A 21,866-nucleotide genomic window follows, 5' to 3' on the forward strand; every position below is an offset into this window, starting at 1 on the left:
ATATCGATTAAGTCCATTTGAGTCATGACATCAGTTAAGTCCTTTATTTCTCTGTTAAGTTTCAATTTGGGAGATCTGTCCAGTGGTAAAAGTGGGGTGTTGAGGTCTCCCACTATTAATGTGTGGGGTTTTATATGTGATTTAAGCTTTAGTAATGTTTCTTTTACATATGTGGGTGCCCTTGTGTTTGGGGCATAAATATTCAGAATTGAGACTTCATCTTGGTGGATCTTTCCTGTGATGAGTATGTAATGCCCTTCTTGATCTCTTTTGATTGATTTTAGTTTGAAGTCTATTTTGCTGGATATCAGGATGGCTACACCCGCTTGTTTCTTAAGATCGTTTGATTGGAAAGTCTTTTCCCAGCCTGTTATTTTTAGGTAGTGTCTATCTTTGAATTTGAGATGTGTTTCCTGTATGCAGCAGAAAGATGGGTCCTGCTTTCGTATCCATTCTGTAAGCCTATGTCTTTTTATAGGTGAATTAAGTCCATTGATATTGAGGGAAATTAATGACCAGTGATTGTTCATTCCTGTTATTTTTTGGTGGTGATGTGTAGGTACTTCTATACGTTGGGGTTTACTGCTGTGGCTTTATCTGTTGCCTGTGTTTTCGAGGGTGTATCTGACTTCCTTAGGTTGGAATTTTCCTTCTAGTGCTTTCTGTAGGGCTGGGTTTGTGGATAAGTATTGTTTAAATCTGGCTTTGTCATGGAATGTCTTGTTCACTTCATCTATGATGATTGAAATTTTTTCTGGGTATATTAGTCTAGGCTGACATCCATGGTCTCTTAGTGTCTGCATTACATCTGTCCAGGTTCTTCTGGCTTTCAAAGTCTCCATTGAGAAATCGGGTGTTATTCTGATGGGTTTGCCTTTATATGTCACTTGGCCTTTTTCCTTTGCTGCTCTTAATATTCTTTCTTTATTCTGTATGTTTAGTTGTTTAACTATTATGTGGCGAGGGGACTTTTTTTGGGGGTCTAGTCTGTTTGGTGTTCTATAAGCTTCTTGTATCTTCATAGGCATTTCCTTCTTTAAGTTGGGAAAGTTTTCTTCTATGATCTTGTTGAATATATTTTCTGTGCCCTTGAGTTGGTATTCTTCTCCTTCTTCTACCCCTATTATTCTTAGGTTTGGTCTTTTCATGGTGTCCCAAATTTCTTGGACATTTTGGTTCATGACTTTGTTGGCTTTAGTGTTTTCTTTGACTGATGAATGTATTTCTTCTACTGTATCTTCAACGCTAGAGATCCTCTCTTCCATCTCTTGCATTCTGTTGATTATACTTGCATTTGAAGTTCCCAATCGTTTTCTCAGATTTTCTATTTCCAGCATTCCCTCTGTTTGTGTCTTCTTCATTTTTTCTATTTCCCTTTTCAGGTCTTGGACTGTTTCCTTCATTTGTTTCATTGATTTTTCTTGATTTTCTCTCAGTATTTTATTGTTTTCTTCCAGGACTTTATTGATTTCTTCTAATTTGTTTGCCCTTTCCTCTAGTTGTTTACAGCGTTCTTCACATTTTTTTGTCTTTTCCTCTACGCAAGCCTCTAGCTTCTTCATGATGTCATTCATAAGGCTGTTTTCTTCTGCTTCTTCCAATTTCTGATGTTCAGGTCTAGGTGTTGGAGGAGGGCTAGGGCCTGGTGATGCTGTATTGCTATTCATTTTGTTGTATATGTTTCTGCCTTGACGTCTGCCCATCTCCTTGTGGTTCGTTCTTGGCCTTATCCGCACACTTGGTTCAGACAGACCAGTGTTCCAAAAGGGAACTCTGGAGCAAGATGGGAGCTGGGGGCCAGCCTCTAAGTCTCAGGAAGAGGCTTGGGGCTCAGGCGGGTGGGCGTGGGGGCAGGGCATGGAGACTGCAGGGTCTGCCAGGGGTCTTGGAGAAGGGGATCCTTCCCTGTGCGGCTAGCAGGGAATCAGCCCGGTGGCCAGAACCTGGGGCCAAGTTGGGCAGGTCTTCCCTGGAGTGGCTGGTGCCCAGGGATGGGGTCCAGGGCAAGGAAGGGCACTCACCAGTGTTGCAAAAGGGAAGTCTGGAGCAAGATGGGAGCTGGGGGCTGGCCTCTAAGTCTCAGGAAGAGGCTTGGGGCTCAGGCGGATGGGCGTGGGGGCAGGGCGTGGAGACTGCAGGGTCTGCCAGGAGTCTTGGAGAAGGGGATCCTTCCCGGTGGGGCTAGCAGGGAACCTGCCCAGTGGCCAGAACCTGGGGCCAAGTTGGGCAGGTCTTCCCTGGAGTGGCTGGTGCCCAGGGATGGGGTCCAGGGCAAGGAAGGGCACTCACCAGTGTTGCAAAAGGGAAGTCTGGACCAAGATCTTCTTTGAGTTTTTTATATGGTGTATTACATTGATGGACTTTTGTATGTTGAACCACCCTTGCATCCCTGGGATGATCATTGTGGATAATTGTTTTGATGTGTTCTTGGAGTCTGTTTGCCAGTATTTTATTGAGTATTTTTGCATCAATGTTCATGAGGGAGATTGGTCTGTAGTTCTCTTTCTTTGTTGTATCCTTGTTTGGTTTAGGAATTAGGGTAATTGTAGCCTCGTAGAAGGAGTCTGGTAATGTTCCTTCTGTTTCTATTGTGTGGAACAATTTAGAGAGTATTGGTATTAACACTTCTTTGAAGATCTGGTAGAATTCTGCTCTTAAACCATCTGGTCCTGGGCTTTTTTTGGTTGGGAGACTTTTAATGACTGTTTCTATTTCTTAGGGGTTATTGGACTATTTAAATAGTTTATCTGGTCTTGATTTAACTTAGGTATGTGGTACCTATCCAGAAAGTTATCCATTTCTTTTAGGTTTTCCAGTTTTGTCGAATAGAGGTTTTTGAAGTATGACCTGATGATTCTCTGGATTTCCTCAATGTCTGTTGTTATGTCCCCCTTTTCATTTCTGATTTTGTTGATTTGGATGCTCTCTCTCTGTCTTTTGGTTAGTTTGGATAAGGGCTTGTCTATCTTGTTGATTTTCTCAAAGAACCAACTCTTTGTTTCATTAATTTTTTGTACTGTTCTCTTTGTTTCTATTTTATTGATTTCAGCTCTCACTTTGATAATTTCCTGGCGTCTATTTTTCCTGGGAGACTGTGCTTCTTCTTATTCTAGAGCTTTCAGGTATGCTGTTAAGTCTCTAGTGTGAGATTTCTCCAACTTATTTATGTGGGCATTTAGTGCTATGAATTTCCCTCTTAGCACTGCTTTCATAGTGTCCCATAAATTTGGATATGTGGTGTCTTCATTTTCATTGATCTCTAGGAAGTATTTAATTTCTTTCTTTATTTCTTCCTTAACCCATTGGTGATTCAGTTGGGTATTATTCAGTTTCCATGAGATTGCAGGTTTTCTGTAGTTTTTGTTGTTGTTGAAATCCAACTTTAGACCATGGTGTTCTGATAGAACACAGGAGGTTATTCCAATTGTTTTGTATCTGTTTAGATTTGTTTTGTGGCCAAGTATGTGGTCAATTTTAGAGAAGGTTCCATGGGGTGCTGAGAAGAAGGTATATTCTTTTTTGTTAGGATGGAATGTTCTGTAGATATCGATTAAGTCCATTTGAGTCATGACATCAGTTAAGTCCTTTATTTCTCTGTTAAGTTTCAATTTGGGAGATCTGTCCAGTGGTAAAAGTGGGGTGTTGAGGTCTCCCACTATTAATGTGTGGGGTTTTATATGTGATTTAAGCTTTAGTAATGTTTCTTTTACATATGTGGGTGCCCTTGTGTTTGGGGCATAAATATTCAGAATTGAGACTTCATCTTGGTGGATCTTTCCTGTGATGAGTATGTAATGCCCTTCTTGATCTCTTTTGATTGATTTTAGTTTGAAGTCTATTTTGCTGGATATCAGGATGGCTACACCCGCTTGTTTCTTAAGATCGTTTGATTGGAAAGTCTTTTCCCAGCCTGTTATTTTTAGGTAGTGTCTATCTTTGAATTTGAGATGTGTTTCCTGTATGCAGCAGAAAGATGGGTCCTGCTTTCGTATCCATTCTGTAAGCCTATGTCTTTTTATAGGTGAATTAAGTCCATTGATATTGAGGGAAATTAATGACCAGTGATTGTTCATTCCTGTTATTTTTTGGTGGTGATGTGTAGGTACTTCTATACGTTGGGGTTTACTGCTGTGGCTTTATCTGTTGCCTGTGTTTTCGAGGGTGTATCTGACTTCCTTAGGTTGGAATTTTCCTTCTAGTGCTTTCTGTAGGGCTGGGTTTGTGGATAAGTATTGTTTAAATCTGGCTTTGTCATGGAATGTCTTGTTCACTTCATCTATGATGATTGAAATTTTTTCTGGGTATATTAGTCTAGGCTGACATCCATGGTCTCTTAGTGTCTGCATTACATCTGTCCAGGTTCTTCTGGCTTTCAAAGTCTCCATTGAGAAATCGGGTGTTATTCTGATGGGTTTGCCTTTATATGTCACTTGGCCTTTTTCCTTTGCTGCTCTTAATATTCTTTCTTTATTCTGTATGTTTAGTTGTTTAACTATTATGTGGCGAGGGGACTTTTTTTGGGGGTCTAGTCTGTTTGGTGTTCTATAAGCTTCTTGTATCTTCATAGGCATTTCCTTCTTTAAGTTGGGAAAGTTTTCTTCTATGATCTTGTTGAATATATTTTCTGTGCCCTTGAGTTGGTATTCTTCTCCTTCTTCTACCCCTATTATTCTTAGGTTTGGTCTTTTCATGGTGTCCCAAATTTCTTGGACATTTTGGTTCATGACTTTGTTGGCTTTAGTGTTTTCTTTGACTGATGAATGTATTTCTTCTACTGTATCTTCAACGCTAGAGATCCTCTCTTCCATCTCTTGCATTCTGTTGATTATACTTGCATTTGAAGTTCCCAATCGTTTTCTCAGATTTTCTATTTCCAGCATTCCCTCTGTTTGTGTCTTCTTCATTTTTTCTATTTCCCTTTTCAGGTCTTGGACTGTTTCCTTCATTTGTTTCATTGATTTTTCTTGATTTTCTCTCAGTATTTTATTGTTTTCTTCCAGGACTTTATTGATTTCTTCTAATTTGTTTGCCCTTTCCTCTAGTTGTTTACAGCGTTCTTCACATTTTTTTGTCTTTTCCTCTACGCAAGCCTCTAGCTTCTTCATGATGTCATTCATAAGGCTGTTTTCTTCTGCTTCTTCCAATTTCTGATGTTCAGGTCTAGGTGTTGGAGGAGGGCTAGGGCCTGGTGATGCTGTATTGCTATTCATTTTGTTGTATATGTTTCTGCCTTGACGTCTGCCCATCTCCTTGTGGTTCGTTCTTGGCCTTATCCGCACACTTGGTTCAGACAGACCAGTGTTCCAAAAGGGAACTCTGGAGCAAGATGGGAGCTGGGGGCCAGCCTCTAAGTCTCAGGAAGAGGCTTGGGGCTCAGGCGGGTGGGCGTGGGGGCAGGGCATGGAGACTGCAGGGTCTGCCAGGGGTCTTGGAGAAGGGGATCCTTCCCTGTGCGGCTAGCAGGGAATCAGCCCGGTGGCCAGAACCTGGGGCCAAGTTGGGCAGGTCTTCCCTGGAGTGGCTGGTGCCCAGGGATGGGGTCCAGGGCAAGGAAGGGCACTCACCAGTGTTGCAAAAGGGAAGTCTGGAGCAAGATGGGAGCTGGGGGCTGGCCTCTAAGTCTCAGGAAGAGGCTTGGGGCTCAGGCGGATGGGCGTGGGGGCAGGGCGTGGAGACTGCAGGGTCTGCCAGGGGTCTTGGAGAAGGGGATCCTTCCCGGTGGGGCTAGCAGGGAACCTGCCCAGTGGCCAGAACCTGGGGCCAAGTTGGGCAGGTCTTCCCTGGAGTGGCTGGTGCCCAGGGATGGGGTCCAGGGCAAGGAAGGGCACTCACCAGTGTTGCAAAAGGGAAGTCTGGACCAAGATCTTCTTTGAGTTTTTTATATGGTGTATTACATTGATGGACTTTTGTATGTTGAACCACCCTTGCATCCCTGGGATGATCATTGTGGATAATTGTTTTGATGTGTTCTTGGAGTCTGTTTGCCAGTATTTTATTGAGTATTTTTGCATCAATGTTCATGAGGGAGATCGGTCTGTAGTTCTCTTTCTTTGTTGTATCCTTGTTTGGTTTAGGAATCAAGGTAATTGTAGCCTCATAGAAGGAGTTTGGTAATGTTCCTTCTGTTTCTATTGTGTGGAACAATTTAGAGAGTATTGGTATTAACTCTTCTTTGAAGATCTGGTAGAATTCTGCGCTACAACCATCTGGTCCTGGGCTTTTTTTGGTTGGGAGACTTTTAATGACTTTTTCTATTTCCTTAGGGGTTATTGGACTATTTAAATAATTTATCTGGTCTTGATTTAACTTAGGTATGTGGTACCTATCCAGAAAATTATCCATTTCTATTAGGTTTTCCAGTTTTGTGGAGTAGAGGTTTTTGAAGTATGACCTGATGATTCTTTGGATTTCCTCAATGTGTGTTGTTATGTCCCCCTTTCATTTCTGATTTTGTTAATTTGGATGCTCTCTCTCTCTGTCTTTTGGTTAGTTTGGATAGGGGCTTGTCTATCTTGTTGATTTTCTCAAAGAATCAATTCTTTGTTTCATTAATTTTTTGTATTGTTCTCTTTGTTTCTATTTTATTGATTTCAGCTCTCACTTTGATAATTTCCTGGCGTCTATTCTTCCTGGGAGACTTTGCTTCTTCTTGTTCTAGAGCTTTCAGGTGTGCTGTTAAGTCACTAGTGTGAGATTTCTCCAACTTATTTATGTGGGCATTTAGTGCTATGAATTTCCCTCTTAGCACTGCTTTCATAGTGTCCCATAGGTTTGGGTATGTGGTGTCTTCATTTTCGTTGATCTCTAGGAAGTCTTTAATTTCTTTCTTTATTTCTTCCTTAACCCATTGGTGATTCAGTTGAGCATTATTCAGTTTCCATGAGATTGAAGGTTTTCTGTAGTTTTTGTTGTTGTTGAAATCTAAATTTAAACCATGGTGGTCTGATAGAACACAGGAGGCTTTTCCAATTGTTTTGTATCTGTTTAGATTTGTTTTGTGGCCAAGTATGTGGTCGATTTTAGAGAAGGTTCCATGGGGTGCTGAGAAGAAGGTATATTCTTTTTTGTTAGGATGGAATGTTCTGTAGATATCGATTAAGTCCATTTGAGTCATGACATCAGTTAAGTCCTTTATTTCTCTGTTAAGTTTCAATTTGGGAGATCTGTCCAGTGGTGAAAGTGGGGTGTTGAAGTCTCCCACTATTTATGTGTGGGGTTTTATATGTGGTTTAATCTTTAGTAATGTTTCTTTTACATATGTGGGTGCCCTTGTGTTTGGGGCATAAATGTTCAGAATTGCAACTTCATCTTCGTGGATCATTCCTGTGATGAGTATGTAATGCCCTTCTTTATCTCTTTTGATTGATTTTAGTTTGAAGTCTATTTTGCTGGATATCAGGGTGGCTACACTCACTTATTTCTTAAGACCGTTTGATTGGAAAGTCTTTTCCCAGCCTTTTATTTTTAGGTAGTGTCTATCTTTGAATTTGAGATGTGTTTCTTCTATGCAGCAGAAAGATGGGTCCTGCTTCCATACCCATTCTGTCTTTTTATAGGTGAATTAAGTCCATTGATATTAAGGGATATTAATGACCAGTGTTTGCTCATTCCTGTTATTTTATGGTGGTAATGTGTGTGTACTTCTCTTCTTTGGGGTTTACTGCTGTGGTTTTTTCTATTGCCTGTGTTTTTGAGGGTGTATCTGACTTCCTTAGGTTGGAATTTTCCTTCTACTGCTTTCTGTAGGGTTGGGTTTGTGGATAAGTATTGTTTAAATCTGGCTTTGTCATGGAATGTCTTGTTCACTCCATCTATGGTGATTGAAATTTTGCTGGGTATATTAGTCTAGGCTGACATCCATGGTCTCTTAGTGTCTGCATTACATCTGTCCAGGTCCTTCTGGCTTTCAGAGTCTCCATTGAGAAATCAGGTGTTATTCTGATGGGTTTGCCTTTATAAGTCACTTGGCCTTTTTCCTTAGCTGCTCTTAATAATCTTTCATTATTCTGTACATTTAGTTGTTTAATTATGATGTGGCGAGGGGACTTTTTTGGGAGGTCTAGTCTGTTTGGTGTTGTATAGGCTTCTTGTATCTTCATAGGCATTTCCTTCTTTAAGTTGGGAAAGTTTTCTTCTATGATCTTGTTGAATATATTTTCTGTGCCTTTGAGTTGGTATTCTTCTCCTTCTTCTATCCCTATTATTCCTAGGTTTGGTCTTTTCCTGGTGTCCCAAATTTCTTGGACATTTTGGTTCATGACTTTGTTGGTTTTAGTGTTTTCTTTGACTGATGAATCTATTTCTTCTACCGTATCTTCAATGCCAGAGATCCTCTCTTCCATCTCTTGCATTCTGTTGGTTGTACTTGCATCTGAAGTTCCCGATCATTTACTCAGATTTTCTATTTCCAACATTCCCTCTCTTTGTGTCTTCTTCATTTTTTCTATTTCCCTCTTCAGGTCTTGGACTGTTTCCTTCATTTGTTTCATTGCTTTTTTATGATTTTCTTTCAGTGCTTTATTGTTTTCTTCCAGGACTTTATTGTTTTCTTCTACTTTATTTGTCCTTTCCTCTAGTTTTTTTATAACATTCTTCCCATTTTTTTTGTCTTTTTCTCTATATAAGCCTCTACCTTCTTCATGATGTTACTCATAAGGCTGTTTTCTTCTTCTTCTTCCAATTTTTGATGTTCAGGTCTAGATGTTGGAGGAGGGCTAGGTTCTGGTGATGCTGTATTGCTCTTCATTTTGTTGTATGTACTTCTGCCTTGAGGTCTGTCCATCTCCTTGTGGTTCGTTCTTGGTCTTATCAGCGCACTTGGTTCAGACAGAGCTGACAGAATCAGCAAGTCTCTCTCTCTTGTCCAGATGGGAGCTCTCTAGTCCAAATGGGAACTCCGGGGCAGGATGGGAACTCTTGTCCAGACGGGAAGTCCAGAGCAGGATGGGAGCTCTTGTTTAGAAGGGAAGTCTGGGGCAGAATGGGTGCTCTTGTCCAGAAGGGAAGTCCAGGGCAGGATGGGAACTCGTGTCCAGAAGGGAAGTTCCGGGGCAGGATGGGAGCTGGGGGCCGGTCTCTAAGTCTGAGGAAGTGGCTGGGGTCTCGGGCAGATGGGCATGGGAACAGGGCGTGGAGATTGCAGGGTCTACTGAGGGTCTCGGAGAAGGGGAGCCTTCCTGGTAGGGCTAGAAGGGAACGTGCCTGGTGGCCAGAGCCTGGGGTCAAGTTGGGCAGGTCTTCCCTGGAGCGGCTGGTGCCCAGGAATGGGGTCTAGACTGAGCCCGGACACTTACCTCTAGTCCAGAAGGGAAGTCCGGTGCAGGATGGGAGAGACTTGTTTCTTTTTAATGACAGGCTGAGGGAGAGTCATAGAGTTACCTGTGCAAAGTGCACACACACACACACACACACACACACACACACACACACATAAACACACACACAGAGAGACCTGTACTAGACCCTCTGAAAGAGCAGCCTGTGGGTTCTCGTAGTCAATATGAATCTCTTCAGACCCACAAATGCCTTCTGAGTAAAGAGAAATGACTTCAAAGAAGAAATGAAAAATTCCCTTAAAGAAAAGGAGGAAAAGACAAACAAAAAAATGGAAGAATCAATAAATACCTTAAAGAAAGCCAAGAAAACAAAGGGGAAAAAACAATCAAAGAGGTGAAAGAAACAGTTCAAGTCATGAAAATTGAAATGGAAGCAATAAAGAAGACACAAACAGAGGGAATGTTAGAAATAGCAAATCTGACTAAACAAACAGGAACTACAGATGCTACCATAATCAACAGAATAAAAGAGATGAAAGAGAGAGTCTCTGGTGTGGAGGATACAATAGAGGAAACAGATTAATCAATCAAAGAAAACACTAAAGCCAAAAAAGTCATAACACAAAATGTCCAGGAAATCTGGGACACCATGAAAAGACCAAACCTAAAAATAATAGGGACAGAAGAAGGAGAAGAATTCCAACTCAACGGCACAAAACAAAAACATATTCAATATAATCATAGAAGAAAACATTCCCAACCTAAAGAAGGCTATGTCTATGAAGATACAAGAAGCTTACAGAACACCAAATAGACTGGATCCAAAAAATGTCCCCTTGCCACATAATAATCAAACCACTAAACATACAGAATAAAGAAAAAATATTAAGAGCAGCAAAGGAAAAAGGCCAAGTGACTTATAATGGCAGACCCATCAGAATAACATCTGACTTCTCAATGGAGACTCTGAAAGCACAAAGGTCCTAGACAGATGTAATGCAGACACTAAGAGACCACAGATGCTAGCCTAGACTATTATACCAAGCAAAACTTTCAATCACTGTAGATGGAGTACACAAAATATTCCAAGACAAAACCAGAGTTAAACAATACCTATTCACAAATGCAGCCCTACAGAAAGCACAAGAAGAAAAACTCCAACCTAAGGAAGTTAGATGTACCCACACAAACACAGACAATAGATAAACCCAGAGCAGCAAATCCCAAAGAAGGGAAATACACACATACTATTATGAATATATAACAGGAATTAACAGTCACTGGTCATTAATATCCATTAATATCAAAGGACTCAATTTGCATATAAAAAGACACAGGATAACAGAATGGATAAGAAAACAGGATCCATCCTTCTGCTGCATACAAGAAACATACCTCAACTTCAAAGACAGACATTATCTCAGAGTAAATGGTTGGGAAAAGACTTTCCAATCAAGTGGACCTAAGAAGCAAGCTGGTGTAGCTATTCTAATACCTAGCAAAATAGACTTCAAACTAAAATTAATCAAAAGATATCAAGAAGGACATTAAACATTCATCACAGGAAAAAATCCATCAAGATGAAGTCTCAGATGGGAACATCTATGCCCCAAACACAAGGGCAACCACACACATAAAAGAAATATTACTAAAGCTTAAATTATATATCAAGGCCCACACACTAATGGTGGGAAACATCAACAATGAACTCTCACCAATGGACATGTCTGCCAAACAGAAACTTGACAGAGAAATGAGGGAACTAAAAGATGTTATTACTCAAATGGATTTAACAGACATCTATAGAACACTTCACCCAATACAAAAGATTATACCTTCTTCTCAGCACAACATGGAACCTTCTCTAAAACTGACCACATACTGAATCACAAAGCAAATCTCAACAGATACAAAAAAATTTGAATAACCCCCTGTATCTTATCAGACCACCATGGCTTAAAGTTAGAATTCAACAACACAAGTTACAGAAAGTCTACAGATTCATGGAAACTGAATAATGCGCAACTCTTTCACCAATGGACCAAGGAAGAAATAAAGAAAGAAATTAAAGACTTCCCAGAATTCAATGAAAATGAATGCACAACACACCCAAATGTATGGGAAACTATGAAAGCAGTGCTAAATGGAAAATTGATAACACTAAATGCCCACATAAAGAAGTTGTAAAAATCTCACACTAGTTACTTAACAGCACAACTGAAGCACTCCTGAAAGCTCTAGAACAAAAAGAAGCTAAATCATCCTGGAGGAATAGATGCCAGGAAATATTCAAACTGAGGGCTGAAATCAATAAAATAGAAACAAAGAGAAAACACAAAGAATCAATGAAACAAAGAGTTGGTTCTTTGAGAAAATCAACAAGATAGACAAGCCCTTATCCAAACTAACCAAAAGGCAGAGATATCATCCAAATTAACAAAATCAGAAATGAAAAGGGAGACATAAACAGACAATGAGGAAATCCAGAGAATCATCAGGTCATACTTCAAAACCTATACTTCATAAAATTGTAAAATCTAAAAGAAATGGACAATTTATTGGATAGGTACCACATATCAAAATTAAATCAAGACCAGATAAACAATATAAATAAACATTTAACTCCTAAGGAAATAGAAATAGTCATTAAAAGACTCCCAACCAAAACCAGCCCAGGATCAGATGAAATCAGGTCAGAGTTCTACCAGAATTCAAAGAAAAGCTAATACAAATACTCCTGAAATTGTTCCACACAATAGAAACAGAACGAACACTGGCAAATTCTTTTTATGAGACTACAGTTACCCTGATACTCAAACCACACAAAGATGCAACTAGGAAAGAGAATTACAGAATAATCTCCCTCATGAACATTAATGCAAAAATACTCAATAAAATACTGGCAAACTGAATCCAAGAACACATCAAAAGCCTTATCCACCAAGACCAAGTAGGCTTCATCCCAGAGATGTAAGGATGGTTCAACATATGAAAATCTGTTAATGTAATCCACCATATCAACAAACTGAAGGAAAAAAAAACACATTATCATCTCATTAGATGCTGAAAAAGCCTTTGAAAAAACCCAACACCCCTTCATGATAAAGGTGAGGTCAGGAATACAAGAAACATATTTAAACATAATAAAGACAATTTACAGCAAGCCAACGGCCAGCAACAAATTAAATGGAGAGAAACTGAAAGCAATTCCACTAAAATGGGGAACAAGACAAGGCTGTCCATCTCTTCATAGCTATTTAATATAGTACTTGGTATTCTAGCTAGAGCAATAAGACAAGAGGAGAACAAGTGTATACAAATTGGAAAGGAAGAAGACAAACTTTTGCTATTTACAGATGGCATGATAGTATCATCAAGTGACCCCAAAAATTATACCAGGGAACATCTATACCTGATAAACATCTTCAGTAAAATGGCAGGATACAAGATTAGCTCAAAAATATCAGAAGCTGTCCTATATACAAACGATAAATAGGCCAAGAATGAAATCATAGAAACACTGCCCTTTACAATAGATAAACCTTGAGTTAACTCTAACTAAGCAAATGAAAAGACTTGTATGACAAGAACTTTAAGTCTTTGTAAAGAAAGAAATTGAAGAAGATATCAGAAAATGGAAAGATCTCCCATGTTCATGGATAGGCAGATTTAACATGGCAATTTTAACAAAATCAATCTACAGATTCAATAAAATCCCCATCAAAATTCCGACACAATTCTTCACAGACCCGGAAAGAACAATACTCAACACCATATGGGAAAAAAAGATAGATAAAACAATTATTCAATAAAGCAACTTCTGGAGGCATCACCATCCCTGACCTTAAGCTCTATTATAGAGCTATAGTAATGAAAAAAACAGGTTGGTATTGACATAAAAACCTGATAATTGGACCAATGGAATAAAATTGAAAACCCTGACATTAACCCACACACCTGATTTTTGACAAGAAAAAACTGCATAATGAAAAAAAGAAAGCATCTTCAACAAATAGTGCTGGCATTACTGGATGTCAACATGTAGAAGATTGCAAATAGATCCATATTTATCCCCATGCACAAAACTTAAGTCCAAGTGAATCAAAGACCTCAACATATATCCAGTTATAATGATCCTGATAGAAGAGAAAAGAGAAAGTATAGCCTTTGATACATTGGCACAGGAGACCAATTCAAAAATATAACATCAGTAGCACAGACACTGAGAGCAATGATTAATAAATGGGACCTCCTGAAACTGAGAAGGTTCTGTAAGGCAAAGGACACAATAAACAAGACAAAACGAGAGCCTACAGAATGGGAAAAGATCTTCACCAACCCACATCTGACAGAATGCTGATCTCCAAAATAACTCAAGAAACTAGAAATCAAAATAATAAACAATCTAATTAAAAAATGGGCTACAGAGCTAAACAGTGAATTCCCAACAGAAGAACCTCAAATGGCCAAAAAAATTTAAGGAATTGCTCAATATCCTTAGTTATCAAAGATATGCAAATGAAAACAACTCTGAGATACCATCTTACAGCAGTCAGAACGGCTAAGATAAAAAGCCCTGGAGACAGCTTATGTTGGAAAGGATTTGGAGGAAGGGGAACACTCCCCCACTGTTGGTTGGAGTGCAAACTTGTACAGCCATTTTGGAAATCAGTATGGCGGTTTCTCAGAAAATTGGAAAAAAATCTTCCTTAAGACCCAGCTATATCACTCTTGGGTATATACCCAAAGACATGATGGTAGAACTACCTCAGAATAATAACCCTTGAGAAACAATAAACATGTTGAGTAAAAATAGAAAATAGCAAAGTGAAAGAAATTAAATTGGAATAAAGGACAAAGGACAGAAGAGAAAAAGAGGGGATGGAAGAAAGGAAGGAAAATGGGAGGGAGGAGGAGAAAGAGAAGTAGAGGGAAGGGAAAGAGAAAAGGAAAATCTAAGAATGAGAAGAGAGCAGAAATAACACAGGGGGTGAATAAAGGGAGGGGTAAAGAAGGAAAATCAGAAGGCAAAAGTAAAAAACTTTGGTCCAATTATTTACTACACTGGACCAAAATTGACAAGCACTGAAACTCCTTCTTTCCTAAGACTTTGAAAGATTAATGCAAACTACTGAGCTGAAGTTTCTACACCGGGCATTGACCAAGGAGGCAAAGATAGGTTCAGAGTTCATTCCATCGTTTTATTTGTCATCCTTTTAATATCACTGCAAATGTAAGCCAAATAGAAACTTGGCACTACCCTTCCAAATGTTAGAGACTGAAAAGAATGGTACAAAAAATAGAAAATGTAAAGAAAGAGTGAACAAGCAAGATTTCCTCAGGAAGTCATGTTATAATCCAACACTGAAGCCCAACACTGACAAATTTTTCACTTTTTCTAAAAGTTCATATCCTAGAGCTCAGGTACTAAATTGGTGGTCATGTAACTGAATTTGTAGACCATAAAACATTGCCTACAACAAAATATTATGAAAGCATGTCAACCAAATGTTACTTAAAAGAAGAAGAATGATTTTGAGATGTTTCTGGCAGTGCAGACCCCTGTTACATAATTGAACTTCACTGAAGCCTTGAATCTGAACACAAAACATGCACACTTTACACTATGCATGTCAACATATCATGTGACACTGCAATTGAGACACTGGCTCAGATTTCAGACTGCTGCAAGTTGTATTAGGCATTGCAGTCATTTTGCTGAACACACAAGTCTTTCTGCCCTGATAAAAACAGCAATTTAGTCACCTACCATTATTCCTAACCATGAAAGTATCAATTTTATACATCTTTGGGTGCTATGGTGTTAAAATGTCTAACTCTACCTGTTGCTGTGTAAGTTGATGACTTGACTTACATGTTGCTTAAATGGTTTAGCTTGGGATTAGGAAAGAATTTCAAAAAAAAAATTCCTGAAATGCCGCTAAGCATACTTCTGCTACTTTCTCTAATGTATTCATGTGAAGTGGGAATCTTAGCACTGATGATTATAAAATCAAAATATCTATTGACTCTGAAATACTTTGAAGTTGTGCTACATAGTATGAAATCAAATATTCAGACAAGATCAATTTCATTTGTAAAATGAAGCAAGCATACCCATGTCACTAACACCCATATTTCATTTTATCACTAATAAATAATATTATAGTGTAACAAAATTGTTTTAAAACAAATTTTCTCATAATTTGTTATCAGTTAATGTTTATTGTCTATACCTATGTTATAAACCTATATGCCTGATGTTGCATTAAAGTTTCATAGGTGATATTGCCCCATGCAACTACAGACAAAGGTCCCAGAGGTCTCTGTACTGGATTTGACTTTAGGCCTCCTCCATGAGGAAAATATTTCATGATAACCAGAAGATATCATACAAACGTCCAAAGGAGAGAAGCAACCAATAGTCCCACCCAGCTATGACACCTGTGAACCCCAAGGAGCAGCACTGCACGATAACCCTAAGAGGTCATGAACAGTATATATATACCTAGATGGTAACCAAGAGGTTTCTAATTGGACTTAAAGAACTACTCAACAAGAGGGAAATCATGTCTGGTACTAGAAGCCTCACCAACTACCCAAAGTGAGTAAAGTCATAGAATAGCAAGCAGAGAAGATGCAGAGAAAAATAAGATAGGCATGCTAAACTGAGGAAAGATACCAAGTCACATGGCAAGGAATAGATAAGAAATATCGATTAATTTAAATTTAAGAGTTAGCTAGTAACAAGCCTGACCTATTGGCCAAATATTTATCATTAATATTGAATTTCCATGTCAGATATTTGGGAAGTGGTGGATGGGAAAGAAGAGTCTGCCTAAAAAGCACCAAAGGCAATGGGAACTGGCAGGAAAGTAAGGACTTGAACAAGGTACAATCTGTGGCTCAACAATGTAGAAGAAGGTTGAGGAAGATGAAGACTGTGTCTGAGGGAATGCATCACGACAAACATAGGTATTAGAAACTCAATCCTCAAATTCAGATCAAAGTATCTGATAGTAGTTTGTTTGGGAGGTAGACAGGATTATATGAGGTTATAAAGGAAAAAGTGCCATAATGGCACTATTAGCTTTATAATTAGAGGCAAAAAGAGCAGATCTGGCACACTGTTGATCTCAGCACATGATGTCTTCCACTATGTTAGGAAACACCAAGGAAGCCCTCAGGAGATGTGGTCCAATCATGGCAACATGCTCATAGGATACCTCAAGCCCAGTGTGGTGATATTTCATTTGCGCTGAAATGTGGTGAAAATTTAATTGTACTGAAATGTGGTGATATTTTATTTGTGCTTTAATAAATAAAGCTTCCCTGGAGCCCAGAGGAAAAAGCCAACCACAACCCAGAAGTTATGCAATGTTAGCACATGCCCTTAATCCCATCACCTGGCAGGCAGAGATCTGTCTGAATCCCTGTAAATTCAAGGCCACACTAGGGAACAAAGCCAGGGGTGGGGGCACGCACCTTAATTCCAACACTAGTTAACCATAAAGTTCTGGAGCTCTATACAGAAAGAAAGAAAGTGACAGAGCTGTGTAGGAAGAGGGAGTGATTTAGCAGGGCTAAGAGAGCCAATGAGAGACCAGAACAGAAAAGGCATATGAACATGAATATACAGGAAAAAGCTCTCTTTGGAAGCTGTAGAGTTGGTGAGATGAGGTTAGCTCATAGCTTTCTGTATTTTCCCTGATCTCTCTAAGAGTTTCACCCCTATATATTTAGCTCCGTGTTTTTTTTATTTAATAAGGCCATTAGAAATTTGTCTACAGCCCAGAGCTATAATAAATAGATGTATTTTCTGTGTTAGATTCCTGGTTTCTGGTATTCAATTATGGCAACAGTAAACAAATCAAAGCTGAATAGAAGTAACAGATAAATGTCAAAGAAAAGTAAAATGTGAGCACTCACAGAGTGGGTGCAGATGGCTGGGTAGTACTCCACTCGTGTATTTCCTGGCTGCCCTCTTTGCAGAAAGACACATCTAAAAGAGATGGTTCAAATATCCTCACTGGCCTTGGAAAAAGATTCTCTGAATGCCAAGATGAAGGTGCAGCCCTGACAGCACCTTGACTGTAGCCTCTAAGACCCTCCATAGAGCACCCAGATATTTCCTGCCTAGGTTATAGGTGTTGTGGTTGTAAATCCATGATCCAATACTAATTCCCTACTGTAATCTAGGACTGTAACCATGAAAAACTCAGAGATGTGCATCTTGGAGAAGGTGCTAGGGATCATCCTGTTGAGCTTTCATGCTCCACACTGGGAGGATGCAGAGACACAAAAAAGGCTCATGGAGAAGTAGAGGATGACTGGGAAGAAAACCTTCCATGATCATGGCTGTGCACCCTTGGCTGTGCGCCAGCAATGGTAGAACAATTGCAAAAGGAAAAGGAGCTGGACATGGTGTCATGTAATCCAGCAGTCAGAAGGAAGAGGTAGGTTGGCTACAAGTTTAGGGTCACTGGGGTCTAGATAATGATTTCCAGGTGAGCCTCAACTATATAGTGAGACTTCGTACTCCTCAAAGTAAGAAGACAGCAAAAAGTAAAAGAAGGCAAGAAGAGAATGTGGCCATGTTGTGGAAGATATTATAGAGAAAGATGTGGGTGTTGGATGAGGAGAAAAGAACAGCAAATGAGTATAACACTGTGGATGAGCATCTGTGATGGACACAGAGATGCAGATAAGAAGCTGAGCAATAAATTAGCCAGAAAAGGCTTGTAAGTGATCCTCTGAAGAAAGACTTGAGAAATTTTAAGCAAATAAAAGAGGGAATATAACATTAGGTTGAAAATGTAAGCTTGTGTCTGCAAGACAACAATCTTCAAAGTTCAAGCTCTGATTATTTTGGGCAACTGGGGAAAGTTTCCTGTAAGTTTAATATGATTGACTATTCAGTATATTGAACACAAAAAAAACCCAACAAATCTTATTGAAATTACCCATTGAAAATAGTATCAAGGAGGTCTTTATTATGTAAGCAAACAGATGAATTATAAAGTATAAATGGTGGGACAAACACACATACTATTATTTTAAAAATCTGTTCCAGAATTTCACTGTTTTTACAACCAAGATTTCTAAAATTACACGGTTGACATGCCTGGGGAAAAACACAGCTCAGACACTGAACTTCAGTGAGCAGCCACACCAGGAGTTTTTTGTTTAGCCCTGCAGCACTGTGGGAGGAAGCTCTCTAGTCTGCTGACAGTAATAGGTTGCAGCATCATCAGCCTCCACAGGATTGATGGTGAGGGTGAAGTCTGTCCCAGACCCACTGCCACTGAACCTGGCAGGGACCCCAGATTCTAGGTTGGATGCTGCATAGATGAGGAGTTTGGGGGGCTGTCCTGGTTTCTGTTGATACCAGTGAAGATAATGAATAATACTACCTATAGTGACACTCTGGCTGGACCTACAAGACACGGTGGCCCTTTGCCCTAGAGACACAGTCAGCGAAGGCGGAGACTGGGTCAGCACAATGTCTGCAGTAAAACCTGGAATGATAAACACACAATGCTGTCACAGACACACTGCAAATACCCATGAAAAAATCATATGTATGTGGAATGTGTAACAGCAATCAAGAGACATACCCTGAGAAAAATAAAATAAAAAGGAAGATCAAAACCAATTAAATTTCAATGATCAGGAAAGACACCAAGGCATACAAAACAATGATGGCCACAGAAGATGCTCCTACCACTGCAAACTCTCACCTGGAACCCAGAGCAGCAGTACCCATAGCAGGAGAGAAGCTGACCCCATCTTTGTGAGCTGGACTAGAGGCTGCTTCTTGGGTATAGGAAAGCTGCCTTTAAAGATGCTTTGAGCAATCTGCACTGTGGCTAAAGTCTCAATATGCAAATCAGCTCAGAAAAGCCTGACTTTTGCTCACAGGGCACCTGCTCTTGTGTGACCCTATGCAGTTAGGATTAACAAAAATTTCACTAGGGTATTGTAAGTGTATACCAAGTGTTTTTGCGGCTGGCCCTGTGCAGTCATGTTCTGTTATTTTGAGGTTCCATCTGGGGAGTGCACTATCACTGCTCTGCTGTAGAGGATATTATATGTAAGAGCACTTTTATCCCTCAGAATTGTTTAAAATCTTTTTATTGATTCTTTGTGGATTTCACATCATGCCTACCAATCCTATCCATCTCCCCATTCCCTTGCAGCCTCCCCCAAAATAAAATTTAAAAGTAAAACCCAAGACTCAAAAAACCAAAATGAAAAAAGAGAAAAAGAAAAAGAAAAGACAAAAACCTTGGCATGGAAACTGTAGTGTGGCCCGATGAGTCACACAGTATATCCTTTAGTCCATATATCTTTCCTTGTAAGTATTTATTGCAAAGAGTCAGTGGTCTGGTTGAATTCCTAAAGAGGGCAATGGATCCACTAGAACACAGTTACAGATGGCTGTGAACTGCCACATGAATGCTGGAATCTGGACCCATGTCATCTGTAAGAGCAAGAACAATTCTTAATCACTGAGCCATCTCTCCAGCCTCAAACTGATTTTTTTTAATCTCATAACAACAAAGTGTTTTGCATTGTGATACTTCTCACAAACAGAAACTAGTTGGATATAATGAGATAAAGAAAAAAAACAAGGTGGCTTGGTTCAGATGAGAAGAAGAAGTCGGCTCCTCTGAGAGGCTGTAATCTAAATGTCATCAGGAGCAGAAGAAACAGTGAGCAGTGAACATGGGATGAAGAAGGAGGCAGGAAACCTAAACTTAGAACAAACAGGCAGCACTGAGGATAAGCCAAGATGATTTCCATTGAGGCCCCAGTATTGATAGTGTAGCATAAACCAAAGGTCTTAAACCAGACCAATGACTCATTGCAATGAGCACATGCAAAAGGATATACTGTCTGACGCATTGTGTCACACTAGAGCTTCCACGATGAGATTTTTCTTTTATTCTTCTTCTTTTCTTTTAAATTTTACTTTGTGTTATCCTGTTGGGGGGAGGTTGCAAGGGCAGAGGCATATGTGAAGGGGCTGGAGATGAATGGGATTAAGATGCATGATGTGAAATCCACAAAGAATCAATAAAAACTTCTTTAAAAGTATGGAGGGCAATAATTAACCAGCAGAATGTAGTAAAACTCCAGGAGCTGTAGTAAACAAAGGTATACCATCTTCTCAAGACATGAGAAGGTAGGTCCTGGAGTGATGACTCAGTGGTTAAGGGCACTGGTTATACTCTTCCAGAGGACACAGGATCCATTCCTGACACCCACATGGCAGTTAACTACCATCTGTAATCCAGTTCCGGGGGAACCAATGCCATCTTCTGGCATCTGAGCATACTACATGCACAAGATGCACAGCCTACAAACGGGCAGAACACTCATATTTATAAAAATTAACTCAATTAATCAATCAATTAGGTGACTAACATCTTTACTTAAGGCAAATGAGTTCTGTTTGGAAATTCTAGATTCTAGAACTACAAAATGATGATTTCTTACACAGAGAACTTAACTGTGTTTTGCTCCAAGGTTATGGGACACACTGTGCTAATTAATTCTCTGCAGCATTTTGTAAGTTTTCTCATCACTGTGCCAGGCACAATGGCTATTAGGCAGATGAGGGAAGTGTCCATGCCTGCGTGTAGTTCAGGAAGCTGGTGAGACTCAGAGAGGAGTTTTGGGTTGGAGCCTGAAACACTATGGGAGGAGAGCAGTAATGCTGTATGCAGTAATACTCTGCCAGGTTTTCAGGCTGGATGATGCTGATGGCGAGAGTGAAATCTGTCCCAGACCAACATTCTATGAAGCCATCAGGGACCCCAGAGTTCCTAGTGGATACCCAGTAGATCCACACTTTAGGAACCTGCCCTGATTTCTGCTGATAAACAGGCAAAGGGGTTCTTCTGGATATAGCTGCCAAACAGACTCTGGCTGGACTTATCATTAATGGAAGCCTCTCTCTCCTGCTGACACACAGCCATGGAGGATAGAGACTGGGTCATCATGATGCCCCCTTAGGCATCTGCAATTGATAAGAGAAAACTGTCATGCATTCACATTCAAGGACTTTGTAACACAAACATTGATATTAAAAATATCTTTTCTAAGCAAGTGTAGTGTCACACACCTTTAATCCCTGTACTTGGGAGGCAGAGGCAGGAGGATTTCTGTGAGTTTGAGATCAGTCTGGTTAACAAAGTGAGTTCCAGAATAGATTTTTCTCCCAGTTATTGTATGCTTGCATGGCCTTTCTCAGCAAAAGCGTCACTCTAAAAAGATTATAATAATTTTAAATTTGTTACTAGACACTCAGAGCACCAGGGACATGAGTACCTGGGTCGCTGATTCCATCTTGTTACCCATGCTTGTCTGATGCGGCTCAATTCTCACTGGAAAAGCCTGTTTTATATAACCTGAGCAGCTGGGATATCCTGTAGGAGCCCATGCAAAGTGGACAGCAAATGAGGAAGCAAACAGCATGGCAGTCTGTGTGAGAGAGACTGAAGAAATCAACAGCCAATAATATCAGAGGGAATAAGCAATCACTGGGGTGGAAATCAACATAGAAACTAATTGTCCAACTTAGAG

The 21,866-nt window shown here is 39.7% G+C and overlaps 1 gene segment (V, D, J or C); it reads right to left on the reverse strand.

The window, feature by feature from the left end:
• Positions 1–9,456: 9,456 nt before the first annotated feature.
• Positions 9,457–19,064, reverse strand: LOC128099681 (Ig kappa chain V-III region PC 7175-like). The segment is given in 3 exon segments: positions 9,457–9,571; positions 18,502–18,793; positions 19,016–19,064. Coding segments are annotated over 3 exon segments (456 nt in total).
• Between the last annotated feature and the right edge of the window lie 2,802 nt (positions 19,065–21,866).

Source organism: Peromyscus californicus, unplaced genomic scaffold, assembly GCF_007827085.1.
Source record: "Peromyscus californicus insignis strain IS unplaced genomic scaffold, ASM782708v3 Scaffold_6__1_contigs__length_162567912, whole genome shotgun sequence".
Classification (NCBI taxonomy): Eukaryota; Metazoa; Chordata; class Mammalia; order Rodentia; family Cricetidae; genus Peromyscus; species Peromyscus californicus.